This window comes from Suillus paluster, assembly GCF_016628075.1.
Source record: "Suillus paluster strain FC165 chromosome Unknown EDB91scaffold_16, whole genome shotgun sequence".
In the NCBI taxonomy this organism is placed as follows: Eukaryota; Fungi; Basidiomycota; class Agaricomycetes; order Boletales; family Suillaceae; genus Suillus; species Suillus paluster.
Window position 1 is genome coordinate 394,591 of NW_024537576.1, and position 23,159 is coordinate 417,749.

Genomic DNA, 23,159 nt, shown 5'->3' on the forward strand with positions numbered 1-23,159 from the left:
AGCGTCGGGCATCTCTAGTATAATAAGTAATGTGCCGTGGTGAGCGGTGATCAGATTCACGCGTTGGTCATCCCCGTTACGCCGTGGCGCGGATGACAATTGGGCGACCACCCTTGTACCTGCAACAACACGCTCGATTCACCTTCAAATTACTTGAAGCAATTTTGATCCGATGAAGTCGCTGCAGTTGAAAAGCGGGGCAAGTATGCCATGTATCGGTGCGTGTACTATGGACGCATTAACATGATATGATTTCAAAAAAGATGAAAACTAATGCTCCGTGGCTTCATTTTAGCACTCGGATCATGGGTAGGGACTCACCCCAAAGAGCGTGCAAAAGCGTCTTCTTGGCTGTTAACTGCGCTCGAGGCCGGGTACAGGCATATCGACACAGCAGCATTGTATGGTACGTTTGAAAAGGTATCTTTCGACCTAAGCTACTTACAATCCTTTCGGCAATGTAGGTACCGAGGGCGCTGTTGGTGAGGCCGTTAAGCTATCTGGTATACCCCGGAAGGACCTCTTCATTACTACAAAGCTTCCGTAAGCTACTTTGATATCTGGTACTCGTGGTGAACTGGAGTTAACTGCGGTTTCCATCGATTTGACAGTTGGCATCACACTAGACGCGTACGTGAGTCTCTCGACGAAAGCCTGAAACGCGCTGGACTCGATTACTTCGACCTGGTAAGTCGGTCTCTTAGTTTCCCCTGGATAGCTGTGTGACTCGATACAGTATCTCATTCACTGGCCTCAAGTTGTGGTTTACGAAAGTGAGTTTGTAAAACTACCATGATTTCAACTGAGCTATCGATGTTGATGGCTGTCCATAGATGATCATCCTGCTCCCTTGAACGCGGATGGATCTTTGATGCTTGATGAAACGTGTGACTTTAATGATACCTGGAAGGAAATGGAAAAAGTTCTTGCCAGTGGTAAAGTCAGATCAATCGGCGTCAGCAACTTCTCGATAAAAACGTAGGAATGAATTCTGACCCTGCCATCCTGTATTCGAATGACTGACTGTGAGGGCTGCTTTTGTATGGCAGGTTGGAACAGCTTCTAAAGACGGCCAAAGTTATGCCGGCTGTCTTGCAAATTGAGTAAGTGATGCGTGTTTACGGTACAAAAGCTGAGCAGCTGCGGTTGGTCATCAAGCTGACACCATGACACAGATTACATCCATATCTGGCACAGAATGAGCTTCTGCAATGGTGCAAGGAAAATGGCATAGCAGTTGTCGCCTACGCTGCCACCGGTGAGTAGAAGAATCCACGTTGCATTAATCAATGAGAATGGGGTCATTGATTATTACAATGTGCAGGTTATGCGGTTGTCCGCGAAGATCCGACTGTTGTGGCGCTCGCGAAAAAGTATAACGTCACTCCAACCCAGATAGTGCTGTCGTGGCACATCAGACGAGGGACGGGCCTCGTTACAAAGAGTGAGAACGCCAGTAGGCAAGAAGAGAACTTGAAGGTAAGTTTAGAGATGGGGTTCCCAGCTTCTCTCCTTGATAGTGCATTATAGGTGATTAAACTACATGAAGGGGACGCAAGACGGATTGATGCGTTGGACAAGAATAGAAGGCTTTGTATAAAGCCTGATAAGCAGGGAAAGGTGTTTGGGTGGACTTTCGATCGCCTGGGATGGCAAGAAGAAAGGACACCTCAGGCAGAAGCAAAACTTTAGAGGTGGATTCCAATGGAATCACGCTGGAACTGGAATTGACTAGGTTTCATTTGAGCTGATAAACGTCTGTCATTTGTCCCCACTTGCTGTAAGTGTCATTGTGTTATCATCTTCTGGTGAGTAGCCCCCCGCGGGGAAATCCCAGGCTGTCTTGTGATAGTGGTGCCGGGCCGTTTGAGTACTATCACTGTGTAACTTTGTGAACATCTCACGACTCTGACGATTTGTGAAGCCAATCCAGCGTGGAGGTCTACTATTCACCCCGACATGTCTGAATGGCTAACGAACACACTGACCTTGAACACAGGGGCCAAGGTTCCCATTGTGGGTAAGCCTAGCACTTGTCGCGGGCAGCCTTAGCACGCAGGCACTCATGAAAATATAGGTCTTGGAGTATTTGCTAGCAGAGATCCTGTTGAACAGGCTAAAGCGGCTCCCTGGATCCTCACCGCCCTGCAAGCAGGTTACAGACACATTGACACAGCATGGATTTACGGAACAGAGAAACCTGTTGGAGATGCGATCAAGGCCTCTGGTATTCCCCGTGAAGAACTCTTCGTTACCACGAAGCTTCCGTAAGTCTGTTCCCATCAAGTCTCCCTTCAACGTGTTCGGACGTTCTGGCTTCTATTAGCTGGAACCACACGAAACGGGTACAGTGGTCTATCGATCAGAGCTTGAAGAACACGGGGCTGGACTATTTTGACCTTGTACGTGAACTGTGGTTCATTTGCTACTTGATCGTGCCTTCTGATCATGGTACCGCGGCAGTACTTGATACACTGGCCTCATAGCGTCGCATATGATGGTAAGAAACGCTTGGTTCATAAGAAGTCATTTTTACCGAGTGGCGCATGTGCGCGTGCAGAAAATGATTCTAGGCCACGAAACCCTGATGGTCAGATTAAACTAGATGAAACAGGCAACTTCAATGATACCTGGGCTGAGATGGAGAAGGTCCTGGCCAGTGGGAAGGTCAAAGCGATTGGACTCAGCAATTTCTCCATCAAGACGTACGCACCTTCGTCTGGATGGCTGCTGCTCTCTGAATGATGTCACAGGATGGAAGAACTATTCAAGACTGCTAAAGTAACACCGGCCATGCTTCAAGTCGAGTGAGCACTGCGCATATACGACCTATCCGGGAGAAGGAACTTACTCATGACATCAGGATGCACCCTTATCTGGCACAGAATGAGCTGTTAGCTTATTGCAAAGAGAAAGGAATCGTTGTAACGGCATATGCTCCGACAGGTCCATTGAAGGATCCTTCAAGCAAGCGTCCTAGTCTGACTTCTGCTATCTAGGTTATGCGACCGTACGAGAAGATCCGACGGTGGCTGAGATAGCCGGTCACTACGGCGCTACACCTACACAAGTAATACTTTCATGGCACGTGAGTAGAGGCGTGGTTGTTGTTCCAAAGAGCGCGGACCCTGCACGACAGAAGGAGAACTGCCAGGCAAGTGGTACAGCATCTACTATTTGAGATGGTGGCGTTAATTTCCACAGATCTTCAACCTATCAGAAGCGGATGTGCAGATCATCAATGGGCTTGAAAGAAATCAGCGCATATGCAATAAGCCCGACGAGTCCGGAAACGTAGCGGGGTGGTCTATGGAAATGCTGGGTTGGATGTGATCGAGAGCAGCAAACCTACTGTTATATCACTCCCCACGACTCCTGCAATAGATATCAATGCTGAACCATTCGAATGGTTGAGTACACAGTACAACAGGGGAAATCTAAACGCCATTAATACGGGTAACAGGCGGTATGGGAATCTCTGAAGTCGTAATGTCGTTATACACCTCCACATAAACACCTCATTCTATAATCCTTCATCATCAAAATCCTCCCAAACAACTGTCCTCCGGTCCGTCAAGAGCGGAGGTTGAAAAGCCTCCACATAGCGCAAAGGGACTGTGACTGGGTTTGTCGTGTGCTCCATCATCCAGGGCATATTTGCTTCCTCGCTCGCGCTCACGCTCCCGTGACCGGTCCCTCTGTCTCTGACGGCGGACTTTATGCGTGTCGTTAGGAGGAGGGTACGGGAGGAATGGCAGAGTTGGGTGAACATTGGGGCTATTATTAGGATAGCCGTAATGATCGTATGAGGGTGTCATTAGGTAGACATTGGGCTCTCCAAGAGTACGGGGCCATGGTATCGATGGAGCAGGTTTTAAAGAAGCGTTATATGAATCTAGTGGGGAGCCATCACTCTCGTCCGACTCCGAAGACAGGTCGGGAATCAAAGGAGGCTGTGTTGGGGAGCTGCGCCAAGGAGTGCGGTCATCAACGCCACCCGGTTTGGGGGGCGAAACCGGCGATTGATGGTTGAACACGGCACGGGGGTGGAGATGAATGCCATGCTGTGATCGTTTTGAGGGAGATGACGAGCTCACTGGACGCTCCCCGTCCAGGGTATAAGTACGTCCAGGACACCCACGCTCAGGTAGAGCGCATGTATTAGGTGACACAACAATGGGAGAGCGATCATATGTAGAAGGGGGGTAGGCAGAATAGGTTCGAGTCAAAAGTTGGAGACGGGGGGAAGTGTACAGCATGAAGGCGTTCTGGAGACCCGATGACACGACTGTAGTTCGGAGTTGTTTGATGATGATGCTTGAGAATAGGACGAGGCTGGGAGGACGAGGATGAATGGGTATGATGCATGTCGCTATAGACAAGTAATACAAAAGTCAAACAAGAGCTCGACAATGGGTCGACCGACGAGCAAAGGTCGCCAACAGGATGTTAGCAAGAGATCCACATGGTGGAAGATTGGGACTTTTAAAGAGGAGCACGGCTGGACGAAGGTTGTGGTATGTATTTGGTGTGGATTTGGTCAAGCTTTGTTTTTCTTTTTTTGTCCCGCTTTTGATTAATTATGTAATTTGATCCGGGTAAGTATTACGTGACTTCTGCCAACTCCGCGAGTGATACTTACACTATCTTTAGCTCGTCTTTAAGTAGATGAGCCCAAGGTTTGTCATTTTCGATACGATCTCTGAACGTTCGATTTCTTGACAATGGCGCCTTTATCGTCGTCATATCTTCCTGCTACGCCCTGAACGTAACCTGATGGTGGACTCATTAGTCAGGGTCACCGGTCACCGCATGCTGTTGTCCGACTCGATGGAATCAGCCCTCAAACGTGTATGAGAACGCGGGTCGCCAAGTGCCTGCTTTTCGGCTATGCCATCTAACCTAACCTTCGGATATGAGCTTTACATTAATTGTTATTCGCAACGCATTTATGCTAACCGGCCCTCGACTCTCGAGTCACCATCGAAGATCTCACGCAGAATCATATCTGAATACACTGAGCCCTCCGCATCGTTCTACCTCTACTTCAACACATGTGTTACTCCCGGTAAGGCTCGGTAAGGTTTCGATTGACTTTGGTCTCCCAACAATAACAACAGTTACTAATCGTCCTAAGCTCTATTGACAGGTGTTCTTATTCTCCGCCTTATCGCTGTTTGGCCGCCACTTAACCAAATTTCTCAGTTCCTTGGCCACTTGCCGCCTTTTCTCCTCTGTTCTCCTCTTCGAAGCTAATTTGGGCTTTCTCATACCCCGCCGGCAATGATACGGTCTTCCGTAACAGAAACACAATTATTCTCGCCTGCCATAAGTCCAAGAAAGCTCGTAAAGGGCTTGAAGAGTTACTTTACCCCTGGCTCATCAGCACATGAAGAAGGCAAGTTTGAATGCCGTATGTATAACAGCATCGACCTTCTCATATCATAGGCATATGTAGTACTAAGTGATTCGTCGCCGAATGTGGCTTTGGACACTCAGTCCTATTCGAGGTGCGTGCTTCTGAAACTTGACATATTTGCACCTCAAACAAGCTAGCGTGACAACTGTTAACTTATGAGAATATTGACAGCTTCAAGAGTGTGATGGGTCATTTTCCTGGTGTTTGGAAGTGATCATCCTGGATCAACATGCCCCGTCATGAGCCATTTTTGCCTGTGGAGAACGATATATCATGACTTGGAATTTGATCACAGGGGTAGGGATGCGGAGCCTTAATCTTGTCGTCCCGGCGGTCCCTTGGATCCGTCTGATCAACCGCAGTCAAGCACTTGCATGGTGATTGCCAATACTTCCGACACTTCTAAAGAACATGCCTGCTCCGCGAGTGCACATTTGAGCAGGAATCTCGAATGATTTAGGCAGACCTTTGCTGGCACCAACAATCCCCTCATACGATCACAGTACGTAGGACATTCTTCGAGAACGAGTGGTCTACACGGCATTACCTCCCGCGATATGTCCACCATGTATGTTATTTTATATGCGACGACTAAGACATGCTCAGTGGGACACAAGTCGCACACATTTAGCCGTCCATTCACTTCTAGAACTGGGCACTCTTCTAGCGCTTCTTTTAGATGCCCATGGGGTTGGCGGATGACCTCCCACGTCACGGCTCGCATTATTTTCCAGAATATTAATCTCAGGTCATTAGTACTACCAGCCAGTACCAGGCCTGCGTGCAATGTGCATCGAGGCGCCAGTATTTTGATTCACTGACAGTCACTCGAAGAAGTTCACATTTTACTTTCCTTGCTGTACTCCCTGATCTACAGCTAAGATAAGACAGTACTGTCCAGGTGGTTGCGGTTGACTAGATCTATCTCATTGTGACCGCCTTTCCGGCCTCGGCGAAGGATGCCCTATCGCAATTTCACCTTACATGCCAAAGAAGTAGACCTCAGATCATGCACTCAAGAGCGCGACCTCGAGCCAAATCCCAGGGAACTTTGATCCGTGTTTGACGAATGGGTGCATCAAGATGTCCGTTTATATTGTGTATCAGGAACACCGAGGTGCGTAGCCATGTATGGCACTGAGTACTCCAGGTTGCCCACCAGTTTTCCACATGCGGTGTGTGGCTGAAACATTAGCGCGCTACATAGCGCAATTGCGAATTCAAGAGCGGCTCGATGTCAAGGTAATCATAGTCTATCATGGTACCAAAAGATGCTTAGATGCTTGCCGGAATCCGTACCGACCATGAATCTACGATGCGCCAAGGAACACAGAAACAAGGCTCATCATTTAGAAGGGGAAGAACCGATCCTCCAGTGATTGAAAATGCCACCATTGGAGGACCGTGTCTTATCCACAGGAAATGCTGATCTGATGCAGAGTTACAGAAGCTTTACAGAAGCTTCCCGTTTGCATCTGTTAGCAATGCGGGCATGTGTCAAATTGACGTGAGATAAGATGAAGACAATGGAATTGCAACACACGTGCCTTTTCCTCGTGGTCGTAACTGCTGATACACGGGCAGAACCACTCTACTCGCACTAGTTGGCAATCTTACGATCAAGCTGCTGTCGTAAGACTGTACTGGGATATCCCGGTGTCTGAAGAAAAGTAGCGCGAGCGAATCGCGTCGGAGCTGGCTAATTCGCACGGGAGGGGTAGGGAGTGACATGAGAAAAAAGGAGCGAGATTAAGAAAGTGGAGCTAGAGGAATCTTAACGTTGATCTGAATTGAGGTCTACCTAAGCGCCTCGGGATGTGTCCCCATTCAGGGGGCCGCTCATACCAAGGTGCCGGAAGGGAGTGCCAATCCTGTGCTACCCTGTGACGCAATCTTCTCGAGCGCTCGCAAAGTGCTATCGTCCAGGGGTCCGCTAACAACACGGTGCCGGAAGGGAGAAGTACCTTCGGAACATGACATGACCGGTGTCGTTACTCACACAAGCACTCAACATCTCATGGATGCTCATGGAATGGTACAGACACAAGGGTTCGGATCCTGCTTATCGCGTTTGATGAAGCTCGGCTTCGTTTATGTCGGGGACAGCTGTCTACAAAAACTGAGCACATGTTAAGGATGAAACCTACTCCATTGCAGCCGAAGAGCTGACCTTAGAAGTAAGTGATGTAGGTTCGTTGTCAAAGGTCGGATGCAAGCCGCATAATTGGTAGATGGAACTTGGACAGAGGAAAAATGGAGGCCATTGGAAAGGTGATGAAACTGGACTTTGCGGGCTGCTTATTCAGATGCGCCACGAAAACGTCCAAAAGCAGATAGCGTTCATCATTAGCTCGAGCCACATCACCTGCATAGTAAACTCTAGAGGCACTTTACTGAGGTTGGCGGATGTGGTCCGCATCAGAGCTCGATTGGATTAGAGCCGCAGCTGCAATCGATATAATGGGCAAACCTGTTTGCAAATCCATGGGATGCAAAAATTCAAGAGCGGTTTTCGAGCCTGGAGCATAAAGAGGTGACGTTTGATGTGGCCAAGTATGACCGGAAGGATGAAATATTAAGTGGATGTTGTTTCCCGCGGGAGTCGAGGATGCGTGGTCCAAGGACCAGTTTACGTCTGCAATTTGGACAAAATTTCACGGTCACTTCGCTCGGCAGTGGGTTTCCTGATGTTCAAGTTGTCGAATGTTCCACGTAGGAACCAAATCGAGAGCAACTGCGTACGTACGTATATGTGGCATACCCTTGGCATGATACCCTCATGGTGATAAAGTAGCTGGTGAGCCACGCAAATAGTATTTAAGTACTTTCGCAGTATGAGACTCAGCTGATTTCAAAGTAGAGAGGAGTAGAGCTAAGACCTTTGATTTACTAAAAGTCCATCATACTCACTCATGAATTTGACTTGCAGACAAATTGCAAGTTGCTTGCTCAAACAGAATAGGTTTGTTGATTGTTACATATTTTCGAGAGCTACGTGGTGCTAATAATGTAATACGACTCTCCATCTGCCAGTGATGAAGCCGTATGAAACCATATATTCCACCTGGGGCTAAAACTCTCCACGAGATCTATGGCATGCGGACTTCTGCTTGATGCATATATTTTTTCCCATGCAAACTTGTTGAAAGGATGCCCTTGATCGCATCGATGTCCCTCGAGAGCGTCCACTCCCATATACGTCATGACAGGTAATATTGAGTCCTGACCTATTCTGATCGTGTTTGACCTCCGAGCACTGGAACACAGCCATTCAATGTTCTATACGACCCCTAGATTGGACCAGATATGCCTCAAGAGCTACAAAGTTCATCATAGACTTGATCACAGAGTGTTCAAATTTCTGAATTTTATAGGCAGCTGGGTGTTGGTATCGCGACGTTGGATGGCATGGTCCTGCAGGCTGCAACCACGTCAGAGGCGGGTTACGTGACCGTCGTGGTGGAATCTCTACAGCGACCGTCCAGTGACCCCGCATTCACTCATGATGGCTTTCTGAGCGCGGGGCTGTACGGGTTCAACAATCCGCTTCAGGCACGGAAACATGTGCATATGTGTGGTAGTAACAATTCGCCCCATCTCTTACTTATAAGTATCTTGAGGTTCGCCCGTTTGTCTGGCATCTCTGTGGTTTCGACAGCTGTCCTTACTCTTGGTTTCTCTGCCTAGTTCTCAGATGAACGCACTAGTGTCTGTCCTTTACCTTGGTCTCATAGGCCTTGCTACTTCCCTTCCTCCGTCACTCGTTGCAAGGCAGAATGATGGCCCGTCTTCCATCTCTTGCCTCTCGCTCCGAAACAGCTGTAACGCAACCACGGTTGATGTCAACAACTTTTACAACTACACGTCATGTTTCCTCCTAACTGCATGTTTGGATGGCGTTGCAAATCCTGCGCAAGTCCTCGTTGAAAACCAAGCGCCTGCGACCCAACCCCGACTGACTGAATATGTTTGAATCAGTTCTATTCTTGGTGGCCTTTCCTGATCTAGTAGCATCACAGGCTTTCTCCGCCATGTCCAATGGGAATTCGTACATGACACAACAAAACTACATCGATGCATATTATAACGAGATTTCCGTTACTCCCGGCGGCACCTACCCTGATGAGTAAGTCTTCCTACTATATAACTGGGGTTTGAATTCTCAACGATAATTTTTGTAGTGTCTCTTTCATCATTGATCAATGGGTGACTATCGCTGCCTGGACCGGTTTCTGCGACACTGAAAACATTCCTTACGAAAATCTTGCTGTGTGTACTCCTTGCTCCTAGATCGTGACATCCCTCCTTACATAAATTATAGGACTGGCTTGAGTATTCATCTGTCCCTGGAGTGTGCCCCGCTGTCATGTCGTGCAACTCTACTATAGCAGCGTCAATTATTCCATGTGTCCCTCAACCGCTAACGGACAATGGTTCATGCGCCGAAATGGTTTCCCAATGTCAGTTTTGGGTAACCCAGGGCCTCTTCCAAAATGAATATTGCGTTCTCGCGAGTTTCTGCTATGCCTGGAGCAACACTGATGTCCTGCTGCTGAATGAATATCCCTCCTATGTGTCCCCAATCCCTACGTCTATCCAAGAGGAGAGGCTTTCCGAAGCAGTGTTCTATAATATGACGGGTGGTGCAGCATTGATGACTCAACAGAACGCAATTGATGCATACTACTCTGGTTTGGTGTGTTGTTCTCTGGGCTGCAATGCTCACTTCACGTTGACAACTTTTCATATCAATAGACAGGCACATGGATGTTTTACGGTGGACCTTTTGGCGCAGAGACGGCCGCGAAAACCAACAATGATGGGCCTTATCCTACCTCGTGAGTCATCTCGATTTCCAGAGAACACGACTCTGATATAATGTCGGTTTTTTAGCGTAGACTATGTCATCGAGTTCTGGGGTATCATCAGCGCATGGACTGGGTTCTGCGATACACTCGCTATTCCGTATGCCAACCTTGCGGATTATCTCTCCTATGCCGCCTCCAGTGGTTATCATCCAACTTGTTAGGGGAAATCGAGTTCTCGACCTTCGAGGCATTGAATCCGAATCCTATGAATCGCGGACAGAACTATTGATTTTGAACATTTCCATATCCTCTTTTTCCAGATAGACATTATTACTATTGTGTCGTGTCCTAAGCTGTCCTTACATACATGACCTACACTAAGCTTGAATGTTATTGAGGCACTCTCTCAGGCCGTACGAGAGTGCTATTAAATGCGACTCGACCTTTGAGTGATGGATGACCATCTTCCTTGCTCGACGATATTTCTAGATTGCTTATGAACGAAGGCGAGCGCACGCGAGGAGAACGGGCTAGTAATGAAAACAACTGCGAGTTGTAAGTAAAACGTTCGGCGGGAATAAGATAATGCTACTCATATCTCAGTCTCGTACAAAAGACTGAGATGCGTACATGCGGGACTCGTAGTTCATAGTACGTAGGATAGAGACGAAAAAATATATCGTAGCTTAGAAATGAGACATAGTGGAATCGAGCCGACGTCAAGACGTAGCGCGCTCGTACTCCTTTTGGTTAAGCTCGTATTCTCGTCTATCCCCGAGTCGTCTCTCCATTGGACGTCTCGGACTCTTCGGACGGTTCGGATTCCAACAATTGCATCCACGTCAGCCGATGTGTCTAGTATGTATGATGTCCATAATCATCCGTTCAGTGGTAATTACTTATAATTCGAATTCTGTACCACCTCAGCCGGCTGCTATGGAAATTGGATCTCAATCAGTCGATATGACTCGGAGCAAGCCCGCCCATGTGCTCTCTTTGATGGCTGGTCCATCTGAATTCCTATTTATCAGCCATGTGTACGGATCTCAGTAACTGTTCTTCTGAAATCTGGGTTTTGTTGGAAAACAACCCGACAACGTAGTGTATCTCTTTCTTTTCGTTTGACTTGGACACTTGTTCACTACGCCAGCGGAGTTATTACCATATATAGTAATTCAATATACGATATATTCGCTTCACTCGTTTCCGTCTTTTCCCCAGCCTCATACACTTGACTGGGGGTAAGTAATTTTCTACGATACCCACATTCCTTACTGATGTAGTATAAGACTCAGAGTCCTTTCTATTTAGGTACATATCCAATATAGTCTCATACACTCGATTGGGGGACTCACAGAGTCCTTTCTATTTAGACGTGCAACGTCTTTCAGGTTTGAAGTTCGGCTAGACAACCTCAATACCTTGAAGAACTATTGATTTACGAAGCAAGAGAACTTCGGAGCTACGGGCAGGATATCTTGTAGAAATTTGAGTCTTGCACTATAATGTATAGAATATCTATCCGCTTGTTACCTGCAAAAGGTTTGACACATCAATCAGACCAACAAGTCTGCAGATACCGAAGCTCCTTGAAGCTTCTCATCTTCCCAAACGCCCTCCGTCTGAGTGGTTTCGATCGCAGTTTCCGTGCTTGATTGGGGTTTCGTTGCCTCGTTTTTCTTCGCAAGAGCCTTGCGATAAACGCTTCCCGAACCAAGCAGCCCAAGAGCGCCCATCACGATTGCGTATGTTCCAGCATAGAATGCGTAGAACTTAATTTCGGGCTCGCGATGAGCGAGGTACAGGAAAATGATTCCCATGCTGCAGCAAGTTTGCGATAGTCAGGAGCTGCCTGCAAACCAGTCCCCATGGATGATACTGACCAAAGCGTTGCCGCGGTGCGGAGGCTGCATGCATCAAAATTTAGCACATGTCTAGAGCTCATAGAGTGTAGGTGACATACAGGTGGAGTATGGTAGCGGCAACTGGATGTACGACGGGCATCTTGAGCGTGAAATGCAACGAGGGGACACGGATGCTTGTTTTATGTCAGACAAGACGAGGCACTGCAGCCACTGGAATGGTATCTCAGTCTGGTTCACAATTCCGTGTCGTGCCTGACATATGACATCGTGGGTTCCGTAGCGTAGATGGCTAAAATAGCATTGACATCCGGCAGCATGCCGCTGTCTGAACGTTTGACCACTGGGCGGCTTGTATCTCCTGTGCGAATTATAAAAATATCACTTTGTACTGATCCTAGCATCGGTTTTCACCTTCACCAGTACCGTTGAACAGTACCATGTTAAACTTGGACGAGCCTCCTCCGGTGACTGAGCAGTTGACAGTCAAGAAAGCATTGAGAGTCGTCGGCATTGGTCTCTATGTCATGTAAGCTCTCAGATCGTAGAAAGAAATTGGGGTTGTATCAAGCCTGACCACTACTACTTGACAGCGCTCATATCATCAATGGTCTCTGGTAAATTGTTAATTCCTTGTTAACTATGATGATCTGAACATTGCGAGCCAGCATTGCGGTCGTCTTCATCCATCTTGGCTCGACTGTTCCAACATTGAAGCCATATGCTGGCTATGTTGCTTTCTACACTCTCGGGGCAAGGTCGATTTTTTTCGTAGTCGTGTTCTTTGTTGGGTGCTATTGGTGCATTCTTCGACTGGTAGCACCGAAGCAAGCCGGAAGCAACATCTCTGACTGGAGTTTGAAAATGCAAGCAAGCATGAATCCAAGCGACGGAAAAATAGGCAGGGCGAGAAGAATATTGTATGTGGAGTGCTGCATTGGATAATTTGATGGCTATCAGACTAACTAGTTCTGTTGCGACTTACAGTTTTGGTGAGTTGTGCATGTTAATTTGCTAAACCGAAGGAGCGTCTGCTGACGTTCTTATGATCCCAGCTGCCGTGGGCGCACTTAATACCTACAACGGATCGAGTATTGTCTTCCGCTCATGGAAAGCACCCGAGTTCAGCGCGTACCAGTTTGTGGCTGGTCTTGTGCTCCTCGGTGCAGCTGCTTGGTTAATCCACATTGCCTACGCAGGAAGGCTACCAACGAACAAGGGCGAGAACATTACCTTGGGCAACAATGACAGTCAGCCTGAATCGGATGAGGTTACTCCAGGTGAATATAAGGAAGATGACACCACGGCACAATGAAGTGGTTATTGTACAGGAAGTGGCCAGGGTGGCATAGTGGCATAGTGGTCAGTCACTGTCTCCCAGCAAATCAATGCGTGAAGTTGAATGTTCCAACAGAAATGCCTTTGATATACTGCACAGATCAACACGGCCGTCAATAAGTACACCTTTGTAATCGAGATGAGACAATATTATTCACCTCCTCGCATCTGAGCGCTCAGATCTGAACAACCACGAGAGGCTTTGATGGGTCAGAATTAGTATCCAAAGGACGGGTAAATTTCAGAGCACGGAGTGGATAGAACTCGGAGCAATTTTCTCTGTCTACTAAGCAACTCCTAGCTGGACGTGAATCATCCCAGATGCACGTGAGGTTCCTCAGATTCGCCGTGCATTGTCCCGAGATCTGTTTGAGATGAACTTATAAACGAACTCGTTAGATACCTAATATCTTGGCCGCAGCTTGAGCATTTGGTTTTGTTTCTAGAGTCTATGGCATCGAGAATGCCATTTTACAACAGTCAGTGCGCATTATGCTTCAAGGCTTCCGAAACTAGCATCGCCAATGAATGTGATTCGTCTTCACTGGCGGCGCACACTGTTCTTTTGGAGTATCAGCAAGTAAAGGGGAAGTAAATTTAATTATTAACCAACTGTCCTGTTCGGATGAAAATACATTGATGGAGATGAAGGTCAAGTCGTTCCAAATGTTGGAGATTCATGGCCGTTGTATATCGTATATGCCAGGCTGTGTCACAGCTCGCACTAAGTATTTATTTTGGATATTCTTACATTTTAGGCGTAATATCCGTGCTTGATTGCTTGAAGTGCTTCGTCCTTCTTTACAAGAGCCTCGCGACAAACACTTCCTGAGCCAAGCAGTATCACGATTGTGTATACGACTTGCATCCTGAGGGTGAACTGTAGCAAGGTGAGGATACAGTTGCTTGTCTTATGTCAGGCGAGATGAGGCACTGCAGTCGTTGTGTTCACAATTCTGTGTCGTACCTGATATGTGACATCGTGAGTTCCACAGCGTAGATGGCCAAAATAGCAATCACATCCAGCATCAACGGGCCATTGTCCGAGCGTTTGAATGCCGGGCGGCATGCATTGCCTGCGTGGGTTATATAAGTATATCACTCGGCGCTGATCCTAACATCGATTTTTCACCCTCACCAGTGCGATTAAACAGTATCATGTCAAACTTGCCCGAGCTTCCTCCACCGGTGACTCGCACAGAGCAGCTGACAGTAAAGAAAGCATTTCCAGCCATCGGCGCTGGTTTCTTTATACTGTAAGCCCTCAGATCATGGAGATAAAAGGCGTTGTACCAAACCTGACCACACCTACTCGACAGCACTCACATCATCAATTGTATCTGGTAAATTTTTAATTCTTTGGTGACCTATGTTGATCTAAACATTGCGAGTCAGTGTTGTGGTCATTTTCATCCATCTTGGCTTAACCATTCCAGCACTGATGCCATACGCCGGGTATGCTAGTCTACATCATCGGGGCAAGGGCGGTCTTTTTCGCGTTCGTATTCATTATTGGATGCTATTGGGGCATTCTTCGACTGGCGGCACCAGAACGAGCCGGAAACAGCATCTTGGAGTGGAGTTCGAAAGTGCAAGCAAGTTCGAATACAAGCGATGAAAAAATAAGCAGGGCGAGAAGGATATTGTATGTATTGTACTGCATTGGATAATTTAATGATTGTCAGACTAACTAGTTCTGTTTGCGACTTACAGCTTCGGTGAGTTGTTCATGCTACCCCAAAGGAGCGACTGCTGACGTTCTGCGGATTCCAGGTACCACAGGCGTTCTTTACGCCTGCGGTGGATTAACCAATCTCCTCTTTTCGCGGAAATCGCCCGATTACAGCGTGTACAAGTTTGCTTTTGGTCTTCTGTGCCTAAGTTTTGGCGCTGGGTTTATCTGCGTTGCCTACATAGGAAGGTTGCCAACGAAGAAGGGTAACCATGATAGTCAATCTGAATCGGATGAAGTTACTCCAGGTGAATATAAGGACGACAACACCACAGCTCAGTAAAGTGAGGATTATATGAGAAGCAGTAGACAGAGCGGCAGTGACAGGTCAGTGTCTTCTAATGAATCATTACCTGAGGTTGAATATTCCAACAGCAATGCCTTGATATGTGTACAAATCAACACCCCGTCAATCAGTACTTTGTAATTGAGATGATACAACGTTATTTACCTCCTGTAATCTGACACCCATCGAGAGGTCTTGATAGGTCACAATTGGACGCAAACTTCAGAGCTCGGAGCAGAAAAACTCGAAGAAGATTTTTTTTGGGTAGCAACTTTTACCTGCAACTTTTACCTGGACACGAGTCATTCCTAACGAACATTTGGTTCCGCATATCCGGTAGGCATTGACCTGTTTGATTTTAACTTGTAAATGAAAGCCCGGATATCATCGTTCAGTGCATACACATTATGGGAGCGTGTGAATGACGCTCACTACTCCAGACCTTAGAAGTTAGGTCTTACTGCTTGAATAGATCTGTAAGGACTCATAGACAGTAAGTTCACCCGTGATCATGAGAAAGATACGGAAACACACATCCAACCCACCTATGCATTCCCAGTTTGAGGCAGGAACATGTTTTTGACCCCCACAACCACATAGAAGACGCCGTCGGACTCCCGCCTGTCACAGAGCACCACCTTCTTCGGTGTTCAGTCTGAAGAGGGCCGGGGTTGAATACATGCTGGAAATATTGAGGTACACTTGTTCACGCCGTCCAGCAATCGCTCGATACCGAATAAGTATCCTGGCCGTAAGAGCATTTGGTTTTGTTTCCAGAGTCCGTGACATTGAGAATGACATTATGCAATAGTCAAGGTTTCTGAACTAGCGCCGCCAAACTACTTCGGCTTATTGTGATTCGTCTTCGCGGGCGGCGTGCATTATCCGTCTGTATCAGTCCAGGAACTTCAAGTAGCTATCAATGAGCAGATAAAGGGCAGATACCGACCAAGGTCTTGTGCGGATGAAAAGAACTGAAAATGGATGGACATTGGAGATGGAGGACACAGTAAGCCTTAGAGGCCTAAAATGCTGCAATTGATGATCAAATAGTTGATGAGATCCTTCCAACTGAGTGGACGCGGCTGGCCGAAGTTGCGAACACTGAATATGACGTCGGCATTGTCCGAGCGGATGTATCACCTCTCCCATCAGTCGGAGTCATCACTAAGTAAACATCCTCTGGTCTCCCGTAGTCGTCACACCTCCCTATTGCCTGCCATGGTCCAGTGCGGCTCTTGCCACATTAATCTCCACACCAACGCGATCATCGATTACCGCAGGAGCATGGTTCAGCTTGGATGGTCAAGTGCTCTGAGAAACTTGGTGGCTTTGTGCACACTTCCAATCATCGCATACGGTGTCACTGGACGATATCAGTGTTGCGCTACATTACAGGCCCAATTTTTCCAGGCCGACACCAAATGACTTGGTCAAGTAGTAGTCGTCAAGAAGTCTAGTGTCTCGCTGAGGATCAAACGTACGGTATGAAGCCTGCACAGTGTGCGGCTATTCCAGCCATCCTGTTAGTGTGCGCCGTCGGACAATTCACTTGAATGTTAAGTGGAGCGGACTATCGGTGATATCAGTGGCGATGCGCGAGAGGGGTTTTATAGTTGTGGGTTAGGTTTGAGCCAGGAAGTCGCAGACATGCATGTCAGAGTGGTTAATATTTAGATCTGCAGATTCTCGCATGTCTCAGCTGAATCAGATCGAGGAGCGCTATAACAGTCGTAGTAGTACATACGGTAGCTGACGTGCTGACATGGAGATACGGTTCGAAGAGCCTTAGCATGGCGTCATTGGTGTTACTGACGTCATCTTGCTCAGAGCTCCTATAAGTAAGTTCTCCCTTCCTCCCCTTTTACCCTCACCTTCTTCTCCAACCTAAATATGCGATTCAGGTCGTCAGTCTATGTTATTCTTCTCATCGGTTCGGCACACGCATCGGGCTGGTTTGGCACCGACCGTGAGTACAGCAAATGGTCTCATTCCGAACTGCGCTCCTGGCTTGAAGACCACCACATCAAGGTTCCTTCTCGTTTTGATCAATCCCAGCTTCATGATCTCGTAGCGGCGAACTGGGCTTCCCCTCCCCCTTCACCCCCGTCTTCGGCTGAACAGTCTCGTGCCTACGTCGACGCAGGCAGACAGTGGAGCTATGATAAATACACTCGTTCCCAGCACGCATTCCAGGACTTGAAGGATAATTCTTTCGATACATGGGATGAAAGCCAGTTGAGAGCGTTTCTGCTCGAGCATGGCGTGGTAGCGCCTTCTGGACCCCGCGAGCAGCTCGTTTTGCTTGCTAAACAGAAGTATCGCTCCTATACCGACGCTGCATCATATTACTCTTCCATTGCGGTCGCAACCGCCACTTCAGCCTACTCCGATGCTTCAGATACATTATATGAAGCGTCAAAAAGCGCGAGTAGCATCGTAGCTCAGGCTACGCAGGAAGTTGGCCGTACTTTCGACGAGAGCAAGGATTACGTCTACTCGACTTGGGATGACAACCGTCTCAGATCTTGGCTCGAAGATCACGGGGTAGTTGAGGCTGGACAAGCTAGCACCCGTGCTGAGCTCATAAAGCTTGCCAACGACTACTACCGTAATTCTTCAGAGCCGGTCTGGAATACCTGGAGCGACTCGTATATGGTATGTATTTGCCTGCTTTAGCGTCCGGGGGTTCTTTTGACACGTCCTAAAGCGCGAATGGCTGATTTCGCATAACCTTCTTTCACCTTCCGATACTGCATCCCGCTCTACCTTGCTTGGAGAGATGAAGAAGTACTATTACTCCTTATCCGACAAGGTTTGGAGTACTTGGTCCGACAGCAAGTTAAAATCTTGGGTGGTCAGCCATGGTCTTCTTAAGAGTGACGCCCAAAAGAAGCATGATGAACTGGTGAAGATGGTCGAGTAAGTAGTCCACCTTCAACTTTCACCAATTTCTCATTGCTTTGCAGAGACAACTACTCTTCTGCCTCCGATACCGTATGGGATGCCTGGAACGATTCAGAGATTTCGCCGATGGCTTTCTGAGCACGGATACGTTGATGATAAAACCGCCGCACAGAAAAAGCGTGACGAGCTCCTGATCTTGATCGACGAACAGTGCGTACCATTTATCCGCGCTTCGAAATAACCTAACATAATCTTCAGATATAACGACGCTTCTGCGCGCACTGCTGCATATCTCGTGTGGCCGGATGCTCGCCTGCGTCTCTACCTTCGTGAGCATGGTATCAGCGAAGCTGCACTACCCACGAGTAGGCCCGGGTTATTGCGTACGTATCCTTGTTGTCTTGTACGTCATCTGAAGTTCATCTATCGCAGAGGAGACTCGCATTCGCTGGGTTCAGGCATCTGACCGTGCTGACACGATCTTAACGAAATTGAAGGAAATCGTCAACAGCAGCGTAGGCGCGGTGGAAGATAGATTGGCTAGAATTCTCGAGGTTTGATTATACGCTCCTGTTGTTCCATCCGAACTGACTTTTCATTAGCTCCTCAGTGGTCATTCGCACTGCGCTTCCGAGAAGGCTGGTGAGACCCGTAGCACGTGGTACTGGTGCTCGCAGAAGGGCAATGAGGTGAAAGGTAAGGGCAGCGATTATGCGGAGTGTGCCAAGAAGAAGGCGGAGGAACAGGGATATGATGAGAAAGTGAAAGGTGCAGGCGAAAGCATCAAATGGGGCGGGGAGAAGGTGAAGAGTGCTGGTGATGAGCTTTAGAAATCGGACTGACTGTTGAATCGTTCTACACGACAAGAGAAAGTACCTAGTAATCTTGTAGTGTTGTACACTGTATTTTGTATCATTCCCAATGTATGACTGCCCTTCATCGTTGTGACTAGTCCATGGACCAGTCGAGTGCTGCGTTGCTAATTACAGGAATAGACAAGAATGTATTTGATGCTGTTTGGTGCGGTGATAAGAAATCCAAGCGGCAAGCAACGTGCATTATTTTTGACTCTTTACTCAACTTTAACTTCTGGTGGGGAATCGGGATGCACTGATAGGGAATCCCTATCAGTGCATCCCCCAATAATATTAGGATGCCAGGAATCAGGATGACTCCGGTGAGACTATTACGTTCATACCTGTGTTCGTTGTTCGTCCGTATTTTCTTCAGTGCGCAGTAGCTGTACTTCTGCTGGTGAGTCACCTGCGTCTTGATAGTGGTTGTCAACTGGAGGATTCTTGTGTCTAGGATAATCATGTCAATAATTGCTCGTTTATATGTGTTTCGACACGGAGAGACCGATTGGAACCGCTCGAGAATTATCCAAGGTCATGCTGATTCCCAGCTCAACGATCTAGGGGAAGCACAAGCCGCTATGACTGGAGAGGCGTTCAAGGCAATACATTTCGACAAGGCTTTCACGAGCGACCTTTCAAGGGCATCCAAGGTAGGCTTTTCCAGGTTTATTGATAGGCACTAAAGATGCTCAAATTTGATTCATGATGTAGACGGCAGAGATAATTCTGCAGCATCACGTCGATGTTACCTTGGTAAAAGACCAAGCTCTGAGAGAGAGGGTGAGTATACATCGTAACTCGTTGTTCTGAAGCTCATGGTCATGGGCGTCTCTTCGTAGTTTTTGGGGAAGTTGCAAGGAACCAAAGGACCAGCAAACAAAAGCGAACCTTCCATTGAACCTGAGGAAGCCATGGTTGGGCGGTGCCTCGAGTGGTATAATCGGGAGATTGTTCCCTACATCTCATCGCTTGCCGACAAACCCGACGGACGGTGTCGAAACATTCTGGTTACGTCGCATGGATGGCTCATAGAATCATTTTTCAAGTCCATGATAGCGACCGGGGTGTTTGAGTGCACCGAAGATCTGTTGGGAGGCACACCAAGACTACCTAATGCTGGTTTATCATTGGTGGAATACAGCACGGTTGGATCTGAGCTGGAACAGAGGTTTAGGTCTACTGTTGTTCAGTATGGAGATGCCTCGCACTTACGCGGGATGCAAACCATGCAAGAGAATGCGGATCTAGGTGCCCTTCCGTCGTGATTACATTCACATTACACGTTATTTTCCATAGACCTGTTATACCAACTTAGATGATAGACTCGCTGAAATCCGAATTATCTTTGCCCCAACCTCGGCTGCCAACGTTCGCATAATGATTCATTTGCACGCGTCCTATGGGAATGGGTTTCGCTTGCAACCATTACGTGAGGAAGGAAATTGTTGTCCGTGACAAATCCGTGAACACTTGAATTCAGAGACCGTGGATTGATGTATGTCTGCTGCCCTCGTGATGCAACATATCTCACCGTTTCAGGCATTCCTAATCTTGGAAACTCTCACTGAGGTTTAGAGTTTTGGTTGTCCCACCTTCTTACAGCCGACCTGGGGTTGCGGGCCATGTAAGCCTTTTGAGCATTCACCGGTCGCCGCATTGGACTAACTCTAACTCAATAGCAAGAGAGTTCTTGCAAATCGAATCTCTACAGAGCAAAACCACGTACCAAATCCATTCCCATGAAGTTGCGACCCCCTCGTTCTCAAGTTCACGTCGGGCTACCTAAATATATTCGCTTACTAGTCTCTCTTTCACATACTTATGCGGGGCCCCAGTTGATGGTATTTGATGAGAAAATATGGCGATGCTGGGAGGACTTGGAGGCAGGAAATTGAATGATATTCTTCACCTATAGCAATATTTACTTCCTAGGGTGTTGCTTGCCCGCAAGTAGTTTGTATTGAGTATATTGGGACCCCAATCATGCAATGAGCAGGGGTGAGTTAGCTCAGATTTACCTTGGCTGTGAATTTCAAATTGATTATCCTTTTCGAGCCAGGTCCTGCTTGCGAATTGCACGAGATTGCTATATTAGCCGGATAAATAAATCTCAAATACCTCGTCTTCCGATATCTCTTCGTCTTCCTCAGTCCCCTCTTCCACATTCTCAAAGCCATGAAAGCTGTCGTTCTCGGTGCTGCAGGTATCGTAGTCCTTGCCTACGCGATCACTCAGATCTCTTAATCGCCTACAGGTGGTATCGGTCAGCCCGTATCGCTTCTTCTGAAGGCCAACCCTGCTGTGACAGAGGTAAAGTAATCGGCACACATCAAGCTCAGATACTGAACGACACATCCGATACAGCTCGCTCTTTATGATATCGTAAACTCCCCTGGCGTGGCCGTTGATCTCTCTCACATTGCTACTCCCGCCAAAGTTGAAGGGTTCCTGCCCCCTGATGATGGACTCAAGAAAGCACTGACCGGTGCTAACGTCATCGTTATCCCTGCTGGTATTCCCAGAAAGCCTGGCGTGAGTTCTCATGCCCATCGCTAAAATCAAATCCTCATACGATTTCTTAGATGACTCGGTTGGTGTTGCTATTCGGACCATTGTATCATTACTGATTTTTATGGCGCCATATAGTGACGATCTGTTCAAGGTTAGTCCGCACAGCTACATTCGGCTTCCAGCCACTTACATATACACTCACAGATTAATGCTGGCATCGTCCGCGACCTCGCTACTGGTATCGCCACCACGGCTCCGAAGGCTTTCGTCCTCGTTATTTCCAACCCTGTTAACTCCACAGTTCCTATCGTCGCAGAGGTTTTTAAGAAGCATGGTGTCTTTGATCCCAAGAGGTCAGATCTGATTCGAACTGCGTGATCGGCGTTAATAGGACATGATAGGATTTTCGGCGTAACATCGCTCGACGTCGTCCGCGCTTCGACTTTTGTGTCTGAAGTCCTCGGTGATCGTTCGTTGTCGCCTTCAGTAACGGTCCCTGTGGTCGGTGGTCACAGTGGTGTTACCGTCAGTTGTGCTTTGAATGCTTAAGTTAAGGAATGACTGACATGAGATTAGATCGTTCCTCTGCTCTCTCAATCTTCCCACCCTCTCCCATCCTCCCTCTCCACCAGCGCCCTTGATGCTCTCATCAACAGAATCCAATTCGGTGGAGACGAAGTCGTCAAAGCTAAAGACGGCGCAGGCTCAGCAACTCTCTCCATGGCATACGCAGGCGCCGAGTTCGCCGGGAAAGTCATCCGTGCCCTAAAAGGCGAAAAGGGAATCGTCGCACCTACATTCGTCAACCTCGCTGCTGACAAGACGGGTGGTGAAGCTCTCAAGAAAGAACTTGGCAAAGACCTCGAGTATTTCTCTGCTCCTGTCGAACTTGGGGTAGGCACACTCTTATTCGGTGGCTGCTGAGGTTTTGATGATGGTTTGTACTAGGTTGATGGTGTCGCTAAGATCCATGCGCTTGGTAAGATCACTGATGCTGAGAAGGCGCTCGTCGCGGCTGCTCTTCCAGAGCTTGCTGCGAACATCGAGAAGGTGCGTGTTTGTCTCGTTTACTGGAACGGGACTTGAACATCTGGATACGCAGGGCGTCGCTTTCGTCGAGGCTCCTAAACTCTAATTTATTGAGAAACCAACTTGTATACAATATTGTAGAAATCGTTTGTTAGAAGGTGAAGGTGTACAATGATATACATAGTTACTGGCGTGTCGAAAAGAAGGATTCTTAGTGTCAGCATGATACTAACTCGCTCGTTTGAACTAAGCCCTTAGTAGCCTGACCTGTTTGAACGCACAAATAGTTATTTACATAAAACAGCTTCGACGCATCTCTACATATTGACATAGATGTATTCTCAAATGCACTAGTAATAAGTGAACAGATTGACATCGCGGTTGGATCTCAACACATAAATACATGTCCT

At 47.6% G+C, this 23,159-nt stretch overlaps 10 protein-coding genes across 10 annotated transcripts; 8 read left to right on the plus strand and 2 right to left on the minus strand.

The window, feature by feature from the left end:
• Position 1: 1 nt before the first annotated feature.
• EDB91DRAFT_196272 (NADP-dependent oxidoreductase domain-containing protein) lies at positions 2–1,799 on the plus strand. Its single transcript, XM_041326392.1, has 10 exons — positions 2–218; positions 296–406; positions 465–543; positions 612–687; positions 737–773; positions 834–978; positions 1,050–1,103; positions 1,176–1,258; positions 1,325–1,479; positions 1,531–1,799. Exons 1-10 carry the CDS (start codon positions 173–175, stop codon positions 1,690–1,692), a joined length of 948 nt encoding a protein of 315 aa, XP_041178982.1. The 5' UTR covers positions 2–172; the 3' UTR covers positions 1,693–1,799.
• On the plus strand, positions 1,535–3,436 carry EDB91DRAFT_1272864 (reductase AKOR2). Its single transcript, XM_041324605.1, has 9 exons — positions 1,535–2,020; positions 2,078–2,267; positions 2,327–2,402; positions 2,464–2,500; positions 2,561–2,705; positions 2,754–2,807; positions 2,864–2,946; positions 3,000–3,154; positions 3,205–3,436. Exons 1-9 carry the CDS (start codon positions 1,960–1,962, stop codon positions 3,331–3,333), a joined length of 930 nt encoding a protein of 309 aa, XP_041178983.1. The 5' UTR covers positions 1,535–1,959; the 3' UTR covers positions 3,334–3,436.
• EDB91DRAFT_1123635 (uncharacterized protein) lies at positions 3,381–4,556 on the minus strand. The gene is made up of 2 exons (XM_041318323.1): positions 4,255–4,556; positions 3,381–4,142 (listed from the first exon to the last, which is right to left on the minus strand). The coding sequence occupies exons 1-2, from the start codon at positions 4,366–4,368 to the stop codon at positions 3,540–3,542; spliced, it is 717 nt and encodes a 238-aa protein (XP_041178984.1). The 5' UTR covers positions 4,369–4,556; the 3' UTR covers positions 3,381–3,539.
• A 4,557-nt stretch (positions 4,557–9,113) lies between these two features.
• EDB91DRAFT_1050547 (uncharacterized protein) lies at positions 9,114–10,448 on the plus strand (the record flags this gene model as incomplete). Its single annotated transcript, XM_041313540.1, has 6 exons — positions 9,114–9,386; positions 9,439–9,545; positions 9,601–9,688; positions 9,741–10,115; positions 10,175–10,257; positions 10,313–10,448. The coding sequence occupies 6 exons, from the start codon at positions 9,114–9,116 to the stop codon at positions 10,446–10,448; spliced, it is 1,062 nt and encodes a 353-aa protein (XP_041178985.1).
• Positions 10,449–11,635: 1,187 nt separating this feature from the next.
• EDB91DRAFT_196525 (uncharacterized protein) lies at positions 11,636–12,395 on the minus strand. Its single transcript, XM_041326393.1, has 5 exons — positions 12,350–12,395; positions 12,191–12,302; positions 12,111–12,134; positions 11,761–12,048; positions 11,636–11,704 (listed from the first exon to the last, which is right to left on the minus strand). The coding sequence occupies exons 2-4, from the start codon at positions 12,229–12,231 to the stop codon at positions 11,784–11,786; spliced, it is 330 nt and encodes a 109-aa protein (XP_041178986.1). The 5' UTR covers positions 12,232–12,302; positions 12,350–12,395; the 3' UTR covers positions 11,636–11,704; positions 11,761–11,783.
• Positions 12,396–12,529: 134 nt separating this feature from the next.
• EDB91DRAFT_1246754 (uncharacterized protein) lies at positions 12,530–13,404 on the plus strand (the record flags this gene model as incomplete). Its single annotated transcript, XM_041322702.1, has 5 exons — positions 12,530–12,618; positions 12,683–12,706; positions 12,758–13,009; positions 13,059–13,081; positions 13,145–13,404. 5 exons carry the CDS (start codon positions 12,530–12,532, stop codon positions 13,402–13,404), a joined length of 648 nt encoding a protein of 215 aa, XP_041178987.1.
• Positions 13,405–14,481: 1,077 nt separating this feature from the next.
• Positions 14,482–15,908, plus strand: EDB91DRAFT_1123670 (uncharacterized protein). The gene is made up of 9 exons (XM_041318324.1): positions 14,482–14,502; positions 14,559–14,683; positions 14,747–14,770; positions 14,823–14,882; positions 14,911–15,072; positions 15,141–15,145; positions 15,201–15,486; positions 15,535–15,807; positions 15,878–15,908. The coding sequence occupies exons 2-7, from the start codon at positions 14,586–14,588 to the stop codon at positions 15,440–15,442; spliced, it is 591 nt and encodes a 196-aa protein (XP_041178988.1). The 5' UTR covers positions 14,482–14,502; positions 14,559–14,585; the 3' UTR covers positions 15,443–15,486; positions 15,535–15,807; positions 15,878–15,908.
• Positions 15,909–17,210: 1,302 nt separating this feature from the next.
• EDB91DRAFT_1123684 (uncharacterized protein) lies at positions 17,211–19,300 on the plus strand (the record flags this gene model as incomplete). The annotated part of the gene is made up of 8 exons (XM_041318325.1): positions 17,211–17,221; positions 17,350–18,103; positions 18,156–18,367; positions 18,415–18,442; positions 18,468–18,562; positions 18,611–18,735; positions 18,785–18,906; positions 18,955–19,300. The coding sequence occupies 8 exons, from the start codon at positions 17,211–17,213 to the stop codon at positions 19,180–19,182; spliced, it is 1,575 nt and encodes a 524-aa protein (XP_041178989.1). The 3' UTR covers positions 19,183–19,300.
• Positions 19,301–19,427: 127 nt separating this feature from the next.
• On the plus strand, positions 19,428–20,563 carry EDB91DRAFT_1123686 (phosphoglycerate mutase-like protein). The gene is made up of 4 exons (XM_041318326.1): positions 19,428–19,606; positions 19,661–19,859; positions 19,921–19,989; positions 20,049–20,563. The coding sequence occupies exons 2-4, from the start codon at positions 19,668–19,670 to the stop codon at positions 20,472–20,474; spliced, it is 687 nt and encodes a 228-aa protein (XP_041178990.1). The 5' UTR covers positions 19,428–19,606; positions 19,661–19,667; the 3' UTR covers positions 20,475–20,563.
• Positions 20,564–21,384: 821 nt separating this feature from the next.
• On the plus strand, positions 21,385–22,855 carry EDB91DRAFT_1246757 (lactate/malate dehydrogenase; the record flags this gene model as incomplete). Its single annotated transcript, XM_041322703.1, has 10 exons — positions 21,385–21,412; positions 21,464–21,519; positions 21,574–21,741; positions 21,792–21,799; positions 21,856–21,871; positions 21,925–22,073; positions 22,122–22,245; positions 22,297–22,614; positions 22,669–22,770; positions 22,823–22,855. 10 exons carry the CDS (start codon positions 21,385–21,387, stop codon positions 22,853–22,855), a joined length of 1,002 nt encoding a protein of 333 aa, XP_041178991.1.
• Positions 22,856–23,159: the final 304 nt, after the last annotated feature.